At 42.4% G+C, this 12,500-nt stretch overlaps 1 protein-coding gene across 1 annotated transcript in view; it reads left to right on the plus strand.

The window, feature by feature from the left end:
* Nucleotides 1–7,202, plus strand: part of LOC104949115 (SET-binding protein-like) — a 13,045-nt gene extending 5,843 nt beyond the window's left edge. The window contains exon 5 of the mRNA XM_010775395.1: nt 2,397–7,202. Coding sequence (XP_010773697.1) covers nt 2,397–2,902 — 506 coding nt within the window. The 3' untranslated portion in view covers nt 2,903–7,202. The remainder of the gene's footprint in view (nt 1–2,396) is intronic.
* The last annotated feature ends 5,298 nt before the right edge of the window (nt 7,203–12,500 follow it).

Raw genomic sequence — 12,500 nt, forward strand, 5'->3', positions numbered from 1 at the left:
CCCCGCACGTTATCCTTCTAGTGTTGTTATGCCTCTTCTACTTCCATGTCCTTCTTCCTTTCCCCTTGTGCTGCTGCTGCAGTTCTTGCCCTCGCTCTCCTCCTTTGCCTCTCTCCCTCAATCCCAGCATCCATCCTCTGACTTCCCCTGTGTTCCTCTTCCTCCCCCTCCCCCTTCTATCTCTCCCTTCCCCTCTTCCCTTTCTCTTTCTGCTTTCCCCCTTCTCTCCCCTCCCCCTCGTTCCCCCATTACCCTCTCTTTTCCCCATTCTCCCTGCCCCGCCTCACTTCACAGCCTTAGCCCAATTAAAACACAGGCGCGTGTGTGTATACGCATGCATGCCATACAAACCATGCATGCACACATGTACACACACATGTACACATGGACCCACTCTGATACACACACATATTCACACAGTCAGACAGGTCCCCATCCACAAGCTGACACAGATGCAACATTTATATTACTGTCTGAGAATGCAGCTATGGTTAGGCCACGGGTTTTAAATGATTCCCCAGTAGAACTTGTTAGTAGTGATTATATTTTGTATGCATGTGTGTTTTTGTCACTAATCAGCCGGTCTTACTGCAGCTGACAGCAATCTCTCACATGCATATTTGCATAAAAGCAGGTCATCTTCTACTGAATTAGTGAGAAAAAAAACCCTTGTGTCACATGACTTTTTTTTAAATATGCATGTACTTCAGCCAGAGAAACACTTACAAAAAGATAAATATCTAGACTCACTTTATCTGGTCTGAAACCCGGCCTGTGAGCATGCATCCCTGTGTAGTAGGGACTTCCTGCTCCACGGAGAAACAGGTCCTCAGTGCTATACGGCCCCTCACACTGCTGAAGGTCACTGGTTTTATGTTCCGTGTATGCAGCTCATAAATTTCTGCTACTTTGTAGTGTGTGTGTGTGTGTGTGTGAGTGTGAGAGAGAGCTGAGCGTGTGCACACTTCTGTGTAGCTCATAAACCATTGCTACTTAGTGCTTTCTGCATTAGACTAATTTCACTGTCTGCCTTGAATTCTTGAGCAACAATAGAGTGAAATGTTCGGCTGAGTTTTAAATGGAGGGCGGTCAGGCGTCCTTTATCTTCCCTTACTCTTAGTTCATTAGCAAACACTTGACAGTGGAGCTATACACTCTTAAATTGTTTGTTTAATCTGCTGTTGCAACAAATTATGACTCAAAAGCAAATCATTACAACCCAAGATGCTATTTTAGGAAAGAAATAGTAATGTTGTCAATGTGTTTTCCATCCATTTTAACTTTACCCTGCAGTGTTTTGGCTTTACCCCGGTTTATTGCAGTCATCATTAGTTAGAGCACTGCCGAATCCTGCTACATTTCATAAGCATGATTCTGGAGGGAAAGCAGAGAGGAGATGGTTAGGGAATCCAGGAATAGGAGTTGAAGCTCAATAAAAAAAGAGACCAAGCGTGTTGTGTGCACACTGCTTGGGGACTGGTGGCTGATTGTGCTTTTCCTCCATTTTGGCTGTGGCTCAGTCTGAGCCCTGGGAACATTGCCCAGGCAGAGAGGAGGAGGAGGAGTGGGGGGGGCTGAGACACGGGACAGAGATGGGAAACAAAAAGAATGACAGAGATGGACCAAGACCAGGAAGCGGTTTCTGAAATAGAGACGGAAATGAAATGGTGCAGTGTTACCAGTTTAATTGAAAATTAGAGAGTAGCATATTGCCGCCTGTGAAGAGTAGAGTGGAAAAGAGAAAGAGAGTGATGGGGAAAGGGGAAAGAGACAGGATAGAACAGCGTGTAAAGGGCATTCTGCCCAGTTCACCAGTGTGAAGGAAACAATATGGCTCCAGTTTCTTCTGCTCAGCCATTCTGAACTGCTGATGGTTATTTGTGCATGTTGGGCATGTGCGTGTTTGCCCATGTGTGTATTTGTGTCTTTCTGAGTCGGTGCATGTGGATAAATGTGGCAATATGTGTGTTTGTGTGTGTGTTTGGCTTTTTGGCAGCCTCTGCTCCAGATGCACAGGGTTGTTATTGTGTAGCGACATTTAAAATGGTTGAAGGAGACATTTCTGTGGGTTTCCTGCTCGCAGAATGGGATCTCCTCCTCTCCCCTCTCCTCGCTGCTCTCTAGGAGACAATTACAGGATAGGATCTGCTCTCCTGGCTCAGCTGGGCTTTGAAAGGCTTACATGAATATGTCAAAATTAGCAGGAAGCTCTCGAAGCAAAAAAAACACATTCTCACCATGAGCTCAATTGGCAAGATGTATTTCCTGGCCTTTCCAATGCTCCTCGTTTTGACTGACATGCATGAAAGACTCAGTTCTCTTTATTTAGTTGTTTGCTCTGCTATTTATTTACCTTGTGATGTCTCACCTCACTCGTGCTCTCTCTCTTCACACAGATGTTCCTGGTAAGCGAAGGTATAAGCGGCGCGAGGTGGAGCAGATCCAGAAGGACGTGAGGAGGATGCACTCTTTGAACTTTGAGCATGTGCAGAAGATCCTCCGTGCTAAGCGCCTGCAGCGACAAGCCAAAACAGGAAACAATGTCGTCAAAAGACGGCCAGGGCGGCCCCGTAAACAACCCATAGAGGAATGTGAGCCGCCTAACAGGAGGGTGGAAGCACGGGCTGATGTTCGGGTTTCGGACATGTTTGCCGTGAGGAAAGGGGATGGCAGGACTCTGGGGATGCCTGTCCTGGAGAGGTGCGATGACCTACCAGGTAGGCACAGCCTCAGGCCGAGCTTGACCCCCGAGCCTCTGGAGTTCTCAAATCACGATTCCATCTCAGCAACAATCGAGACCGTGGTACATCAGGCGCGGTCCGTGCTTCCTCTGGCCAAAGGGGGGAAGCGCAGAGGCCGGCCCCACAGCAGGGACGAGTTATGGGCTCCTTCCAATCATTAGACCCGCAGGAGAGAGCCACTCTGTATCCGAGCGGAGCGCAGTTGTTGCCGTCGGTGCTGTTTGAGATGCAGCGCCCTTACTTCTGGGACTCCTTGGTGCACTTTGACTTGAGGACTGCAGTGGGTCAGTGGCAGAGCAGGAGGAGGGAACACTTCCAGTACAATCCCTCTGCTTGCTAAACCCAGCCAGAGATGAGCCTTTCAAGGATTCATTGGACCTTCATTTACAATGGCACTATATGGTACTATTTGATACTGAATCTGATGCTATGAAAGTGTGTGGTACTCATGATAGTGTAGAATATTATGTGATTCTTTATGTATCTGATACAGTGATGTGTATGGTACTTTATGATACTGTATCTGAATGTGGCTTTAGCCATATATTTACCAGCAAAGGGGAGGGGGAATGGTTAATATAAAACTGTGCAGCTCTGCTTATTTTTGCCTTTCTGAGGAAGCTTGTCAAAGACATGTGGGATAAAACAGCAGTAATTAAGCCACCTTACCCTATTACTTACTCCCACCCTCATCTGTACCTCCCTGGTTTTCCCGTTCTGTCTGAGGAGTAACCGATACTTGCTGGCGGCTCCTCAACCCCTGTCCCCCTCCCCGCTCAACACTCACCCCAACTCTTTAGCCCTCCCTGGTGCCTGCCAATCAACTTCATGTCCTTTTGTCCGCTCATCTACTCCCAATCATGTTTAACATCTCCTATTGCTTGTGCTCCCTCAACCTACCCCCTTGTCTCATTTAATTCTCTGCTCAATCCTGTCCTGCGCAGTGACATACAGTAAAGGCAATAGGGTGGATGAGACTGTCCCAGACTGTACATAGAAACAAAGTCCACTGTTGCCTGCCTTGTACAATGAGGAACCAGCTCATAGACATGTACTGGCATACAGTATATCAAATAGTATTGTTGTACCATAGACAATGAAAGTTCTGTATTGTTTTATAACCAAAAACAGACATGGGTGCGACTCAAGACAAGTTTGTTTTCAGACAGAAAGAAACACCTATATTCATTCATACACTCATTATTGTGTTTATATCCAGGGGGCATTGCATACAGGAGGAATATCAGGTGTGTTTTTGGTAAACCGTCAAATTGGTTTATTGCACTATGAAAAACCATACTCTTGCATCAATCAAATGCAGCACTTACATGCTTGTTCCAGCCTTATGTTTTGGCCTTCGATGGTGTGGATATCCATTCCAGAGAACATGCATTATTTTAATCAATTTGTATATGCAGGCTACGCAGCCAAAAGCGTCAAACCGCAGCCCAGATCTGAATCCTGATTGGACCGTTCAGATGAAGAGGGCTCACAGTCAGTGTTTTGAAAAGCTAATCCCAGTCTTTCTACTTTACATGATTTTTAATCCATATCCTTGGAAATATTTTTTTGAAAGTAAATCCAGTATTTAGATTTAGAAACCAAAGTCTCAGTATTCAGTGTAAGGATGTATTATTTAAAATAATCTAAATCAGAGTTTGACAAACCATGTTGGCACCAATGTAAAGCATTCCTATGTGCACTCTAGAATGTAGCCATCTTGGATTTTTGTGTCAATATGTCAAGCCTTTGGTAAACTCTATCTACAGTATGTGTGACTTTGGGTAGTGGTTGGTATTTTCTCAAATATGTATTTCAGAAAAAAAAAGCAATGGATCAGTGTTTCTTTGGCAACTTTGTTAGTTTTGTTTCAGGAGATTCTGATTTCTTTGGGTTGGGTGGGGTTCTCAGTGGCAGCAGTTCAACTTGTGCCTTATTGTTTCTTTCTCTCACCAATTATATTTGACCTGATAAATATCAAGCAGCAAAGAGTGGCCCAGAAATTGTCCCAAAATATTCATGATTGTGCATTTGACGCATGTGTCTTAGTCATTTCAACCCTGACTCTGCCTGTGTCCCTTCACAGCTTCCATAGTCAGCATCCTCTGTCGCAGGGCACTTAGCCTGTCTAGTTTTCTGACCCATGTCATCATAACAGAACTAGAAGGGCTGGACTGATGAATATAACGTGATATAACTGTATTGAAACATATTGTGTACTGGCCTACATTGTGCTGTGAAGCAGAGAGTGCCACTGTATGTGTTTCTATCCAGAGATATTGATTGTACTCAATGTCCCCAATATAATTGAAGCTCATCTGCTCTGCCCAGTATTTAACCAGTTATTCACATCATGTAACCGGTTACGTCCTTGGCAAAGGAGGAACAGAGGACGTTGTCATGGAAACCACGTTCTCCTACATTGTTGTTTGCTATGCATCAGGCCATGCCTGGCGATGACCTTAAAAGGAATTTCTGTTCTGGGTCCACCCTTCGACAAAGAGAAATAAGTGGTCTTATTTACTGAATTAAATGAATTCATGTAACAAGAATTGTGAATAATACCAGTAATAATTTGTAATAAGTTGTGCAGAAAGTGACTATCATTTCCTGAAAACTATAGTTACTGCAGCTCTATGCAGTACAGCCTTAACCAGATGTAAAACTACAGTATTGAAGTGTTTGTTGTAAATAGTGTTAGTATGTCCATCCTGCATGGATACCGGTTGGCCTCGGCTATGCGGGGACTGTCTCCTAAAACCACAGTAGACCTTCTCTCTCTATATAGACTGCTCAAGACCCCACCCAAAAAATACAAACAATTATAACCCTTACCGATTTTCCTATTCGACAAATTCTGCTGTACATTGACAGTCATCATTCCAGTCCGTTAAATTACACAGAATGCTGAAATGTCTTGCCTTATCACACCTCTACAAGTTCTCCGAAGATGAAAGCCCCCTCTATAGTTCACTCAACCAAAAATAGGAATCCCCGCTGATTCGCAGCTATTTTGCCCGCAGCCAGTTGGGGCATTGCAGTAGCATGAAGAGTAAGCAAGAGGGTTGTGTGTGGGGGGAGCTCTCAGAGGAAATAGCCAAAAATACACTCGTCCTAAAGTCAGTGTGCTTAACCTTGCTTTGCTTGACTTCTGGTGGGTCTGCAGTCTGTTGTGGTGAAGATGAGGTCTAGATGTGTGGTCCATGAGGTGTAGGGACTACACGCTCGGCAGCTTACTCCATACTGTGGTCAGTCAGCGCGGTTTCTGATGTAAGAGTTAAAGACCCCAGGTGTTGTCTGTCCTGTCTGTCTCTCCCACCAGCCAATGCTCCGGTGCCTTCTAACACTGACAAGTATTGTCCTAATCCAGAGCTTTCACTCTACACAGAGACTGCAGAGGGGATGTGGCTGTGAATAGGGTTCAAGGTCACTGTTGTTGTATTGTATTTAGCAGCCAATCTGGACCAGTGGCTCCAGGAGGCCCCTAAGCACTGATGTAAGGATCTTTCACCTTGTCTTTGGTGCTAGCATCAAGGGCATCGCAGCGTGTTAGACCTTACATCAGTGATTGGGGTGTACTTACTAAAGTCTACACTTAGCAGTTCAGTACAGCGACTACAATGGGATATAATGGCATCCACATTTTGGTCACCCCCCATTCCCTTTGTAGCATGCTGTGATGAGTGTCCTACACATGGAGTGAGGGGTCACGTGAGACAGAGCCTCATAAATGTACATGTAGTCATCCTCACAGCATATGTTACAGTTCTAAGCTATAATGTTGTTCGAAGCTGAAGTGCATATGAAGCATTGAGAAAACCAATAAATGTACTTCTTTAGAGCACAAAGCAAGCTCTTCTAACAGTGTGGGCATATTTTAGTTTGTATACATAGTGTATTTGAACCTTTTTCTAGAGTGGATTTCCTTTATTTGCATGCTCAACTTGATTGTATGCATACATATTTTAGACAAGCCGAAAGTTGAATTTCAATAGAATTTGGAGCAAGACTTGTACATTGTTTGATATGTTTCTTTTTGTAATGAATTTTTTAATTCATGAAGCATTTTTGTACATTGTATGAATATTAAAAACCGCAAATATTTGACATATAGAGTAAATACTAGATGCGCATGCATATGCATATATCCTTCACAGTATGTATGTGTAAATGTACACATATATTTTGTATTTGCATTTGCTGGCATACAGATATATGTCTTAAGCACATATATACATGCAACATATATGTATATCCATGTCCGCTGGCATGCTTTTGGTCATGTTTATCTTTCATGATCTTGTAGGGTTTTTTGTTTGTTTTCTTTCCTCAGAAAGAAAAGCTCATTCTTTTGCTACCCTTCTGTTGGCTGGCAGCGTTGAGCACTTATTAAGAAGAACTACAGTTGAAGTTGTTCATGTTATCCATTGTGTGAAATAATAAATGACTTTATTGACAGCTGATTGTGGCACATATGTTTTCTTTCTTGGTGCGATTGTATTGGATTAGATTATTATGATCACCTGAAAAACTGCTTTGTCACATGCCGAGATAAGGCAGATAAAATGATGAGTGTGTGAGTGTGTGCAGCATGTAAATGTGTGTGTGGGAGCGAGATGAGGAGGGTTTGCTGCACTGTTAGTGCTGAACGTCAGCTGGTCTCAGTGAATGAGTACTACCCGACATGTGATTGCTCGTTGCGGTTAAAGGAATCCTCATTAGATAATGCTACAATTTCACTCAGTCAAACACACACGCTCACTCTTACTCGTGTACTCGTTCATTAGCCAAGCCTACATCTCTAAATCCTCCCTGCACTAGCCCATCAGTGTCTGCTCTAGGTGGGCTGGGCTGCAGGCTGCTCTGCTATTGGACAGAGCTGAGTGGGAAGTGCCCCTCTATTGGCTGCTGCCAACTAGTAAAATTCTCCTGTTACCATGGTTGCAGGGTGAGCTGCCCAAATGTGTCTCAGTGTATCTAGTGGTGCTGATGGAAATGTTGGCACCACCGGTGTTATGCTGAAAAAAAAATCCTCTGATGGAAGTCAGAGCTGCAGTGGGGCTGCACCCCAATCACTCTCTACTGATGCCTGTAAATGAGCCCACAAGCCCCCCCACTCCACATCCAGCACATGAGAGAGGATGAGATGGATCACCAGGGCTGTGATCACGATGAAACAGCACAGCAAAACACATCCTGCATGAAGGATGTACTGGATGTACCGGAGCTACACTTAAAATGGAAAAAACAGTATCATCAATCTGATGTGCAATGTGGATTTTATCACCCGGCTTAGTTTCCTACGAGACAGTGATGTCGTCTGCACAAGTTCCAGGTGCAAAGATTGCAAAGAAATATAAACAAGTCCATCACTAATGAGGTGAAAGGTGGTGATGAATTAGTAATGATTCAAAGATCCACAGCTAGACTGAAAAAAGGGAGCCTGTTAAGTAATACATGGGGGATTCAGCCTTATAAGATGGAATCTAAAATATAAACAGCACATATATTTTAGAAAATGTTCACATGGCACATGGACATATAAAGATAATACAAGCATATTTCACAGCAGTTGGGGCTCCATGGTGGTCAAATTAAGTGAACAGAATTGTGTTTCTTATCTTTGCCCCACAAGTGTGAGAAATCTTCCAAAGCCTTTTAGCTTGATATTACTATTATGAGATATTATCTTCTATGACATCTTTGAAAGACAGAAATATTACTGTACACTTATAAAAATGCACTTAAATAATAAATAGTTGCAGAATTGGATCAGTGTTATGATATGGTGTCTAGAGATGATGGGAATGTAGGGGTGGAGGATTGTTGTCAGAAGGTGTAGGAGGAGGACAGGGCTTATGAATTGTGGTGCTCAGTAGGGAATGTAGGTTTACTGTTCCCGAACTGGGAAATGTTCCAAAAATGAAGCAGTATCTTCCTCCCAAACCTCTGTGGATCAGCCTCTTATGGAATGAATGATTTAGGCTTGAGGGAACGTCCAATGCGTCGAAAAAACATGCACAATCTGATCTGAGTTTACTCAAATGTATACTGATGAAATTCTTTGCGTCTCCATACATCACATCATATTTCCTGTTTGAAGATGCACTCAAACGCAGGCAAAGAGGGACATTTATGGCCAGCTGACCAGCAGAGTACAAAAATAAGAAAAGTGACACTGATTATTCTGCAACATTATCGAAGCAATTTCAACTCTTAACCAAAAAAACATACTGACTTATTTCCATAAAAAGGTTAGAAGGGGAAAAAAAGGAAAACAGTATGAAAGAGAGGCAAAAATGTGCCCTCAATCAAGGTTAAAAGAGAACATATTTGGCTTCTTGCAACAATAAGAAAGACTTCCCAGGGGACATAGAAAGTGATTAATGTATTTTTGTTTACCATATTTTCCTTGACCTTGCAGTACTCTTTTTATAGATGAATGGCTATCCGGTTAATAACCCTTATTTTTAACATTTCTTTATTTTATGTTATCATCAAGATATGTTATTTTGTTAACTATAGAACATTACATGTCTTGTATTATTATGCCTACTTACATCTCTTTATGTTATCATCAGTAGATTAACTCTTGTTGTGTGTCTTGCCGTATCAAACGGATATTTTACCCACATAACTAGATTACATGCCAATAAAGCCTGTTGTATTGAATTATTTTTACTATTTGAGGCACTTCCAGAGATGCACAGTCCACTAACAACAGATACAGGACAACTAACCAGGACGCCTGCTGTGTATCCAAGCATCCCTTCAATTTATCTCTGTTGGTGTTTTCAGAGGACGACTATTGCTTGTGTTTATGAAGATGGATAGAGCCGGAATATCTCAGCTCTCTCCCTCCTCTCTCCTTCTCCTCTGCACAGTGACAGCAGCGATGGGAGACACCATCTGGTGGTGAAATGTATCAGTGCGGCTCAAAACCCTCATGTCACATCCACAGGACAGAGAGCACCATCACTCACAGCAGTAAAAATGACAGCTACACAAATGTAGGTTTCCAGTTCAAAATGAAAATAAAAAATACATGTTTTTATAGATTTCAATCACAACAATCTAAACTATGACCTCAAAGCAGTCAAACCTACACACCTTAATGCTTTATTCATTGATCCACCTCAGAGATCAGTGCAGGAATTACATGTGTGTGCAGTGTGGTGCACTGAAACACACACACACACACACACACACACACACACACACACACACACACACCAGAGATATGACAGAATGTGTTCTGCATGGAGCTGGCCACTGTTGCCACGGTGACAGTGTGACTCATGGCAGTTTGATGTGGATTTAGAGCGGTGCCCTGTTTTGTGTGTAGATGCGCATAAACATGTGTGAAAATGTACCCATCTGCATTTATGTAAATAGAGGCATGAATATAGGCTTATATGTGTGTGTGCTGGTGGGATTAAAAGGAAAAAAAGGGGAGAATTTCCTCTGCATAGTAGTAGAGAGTAATTGTCCACCTCTCTCATGTCCTCGGTCACAGATAGAGCCTTTGTTAGCAGATTGGCTCTGCCTTAGTCCTATTAATGATGCCAACACTTAGGTAATGTGCCTTTTTGATGAGAGTAGGCCACTTAATCTCTTTATTCAGGCTCCATCTGCACACACACACTCTCTCTCTGTTTCTCACACACACACACACGCACGCACGCACGCACGCACACACACACACACACACACACACACACACACACACACACACCTCCCCCTGAATCCTCCTAATAAGCTGTCTCTCTGTCTCCTGTAATTTGGCAGACGAGTCTATTATATGATACAGTCATATTTTATTAATGGACCCCCGTAGCGAACACACACACCCCTCAGTGGATGAGATTATGTGACGCACAGGGAGCTTGTCTCTGTGTTAAAAATTATTTCAACTCCTCGGTTAGTTTTCATCTGCACCATTTGTCTGCTGTGTTGTTAGTATTGGGCTTGAAGGCAGAACCACAGGCATTTCTGCTGAAGCTGGCACTGTTCCTGCACACTTCATTTCCCTTCCATCAGTACACTGATAGCATGGAACAGTGCAGCTTCAAAAGGCCGGAAACAGCAAAATAAAAGGCAACGTTCAATTATTGAGTTAAACGTTTTGTGGAAATATTCTCGTCTCTGTCTCTCTCTCTCTCTTTCTCAGTGTTGTGCTGATAATTCATCCCATATGTTTCAGCCGTGCCAGGCATTTCAAACTCTGTGGTGAAGTATGCTCCTCCAAAACTAATTTGCTCAAATAATAAATTGCTTCGATGAAATATTACCCAACAGATTCAGTTGTATCTGCAATGTTACACTTAAATAACGCGTTTATGTTTTACATATTTTACCTTTACAGGGTGTAATAGAGCAAGAAGACTGCCACCATGTTATCAGCTCTGTGAAATGTACATCATGCTTACAATGAAAATGTTCACCTGTTAATGAGAAGCAGGTCAAATGTGGAGCACTTTGGGAGAATAGTACTCGCATTGCGTGATATATTTTGAGCAACATCCTATGATTGAGGTTTGGGTCCATTATTGAATGTCACACCTCTATTTCTTTCTGTCTCTCTCTCACCAAATGAACCGTTAGCACTAAACACAAAGTACTTCTCCAGATAGAAACCTGGTGGTTCAGGTTATTGTCAAAAATGTAATTTTGTATGAGATTTTGCCCTGATGGTGCACTACACAAAAAAAGTGTATCACCAATGTCATAACAATTCATCCAGAGAGGGGCATGAATATGGATACCATATATATCACAGATATAATCATTAAAACATTTTACTCAAAAGGACAAATGTAACCCTTATTGTGACGCTAAAAGGAAAGTCTGGAGATCATTAAACCCATTAGGATTCATCCTCTGGGCACCATGAATGCCTGTACTGCAAACTTCAATCTGCTCTAAATAGATAGTAGATACAGTATAATGTGTAGCATTGATAGTAACACACAATTCAAAAATATGCTGAGAAAATGGTATTCCTGTTGAGGCCCGTGTGAAATGGATTCTGCATGCTGCTAGAAGGAGGAAAGAGGAATACACAACAGACAATACAATAAGTAGCTTTTTCTCATTTGTATATTCATATCATCTTTATTTCTCAGTGAGGGCAGGTGTGTGAGCCCTTTAGCCATTTGCAACTCTTTATGAAGCACCTTTCGCCAGAGATTCTGTTGTACAGTAAACAAGTCATTATTCAATATTTACATATCATTATAATACATAACAACGTCTAATTTCAAAGGGCTTCAAGTATTTGTGGAGGGGAGCATTAAGGCCTGACAGTGAGTGCATAGACATCACCTCATACCCCTATAATGTGCAGTTTCCTTCTAATCTGAATAAAAAGATTCCTCCAAACAAGCCGAGGCACACAGTGAGGACTACCTCTCTTGTTGTCTGGTCTTGTTGGAACAGATAAATGGATTAAGGTCTTTATCACACTATTTGTACGCACTTTATTCTTCTCTTCTGTAATGCCTTTAGTGGCTTGTCTACATCAGGCTGACAACAAGGACACATTATCTGATCGTTATAGCTGTACATATAGACAAAGATTGTAGGATGTTTATTCAAATGCCTTTAGATATGTGCATTACCTAAACAAATCTTCACATTTCTGAACAGATGCGCCTACATGCACACGCCTCAATGTGCATTTTGGCATGTGTGTGTCCACTTAACGAAGAAGAGTGAAGCTTTGAGCTGTCAGGTACACGTGAAGGCTTGACATTGTGT

This window comes from Notothenia coriiceps, unplaced genomic scaffold (genome assembly GCF_000735185.1).
Source record: "Notothenia coriiceps isolate Sejong01 unplaced genomic scaffold, NC01 NC01_scaffold00015761, whole genome shotgun sequence".
Taxonomy (NCBI): Eukaryota; Metazoa; Chordata; class Actinopteri; order Perciformes; family Nototheniidae; genus Notothenia; species Notothenia coriiceps.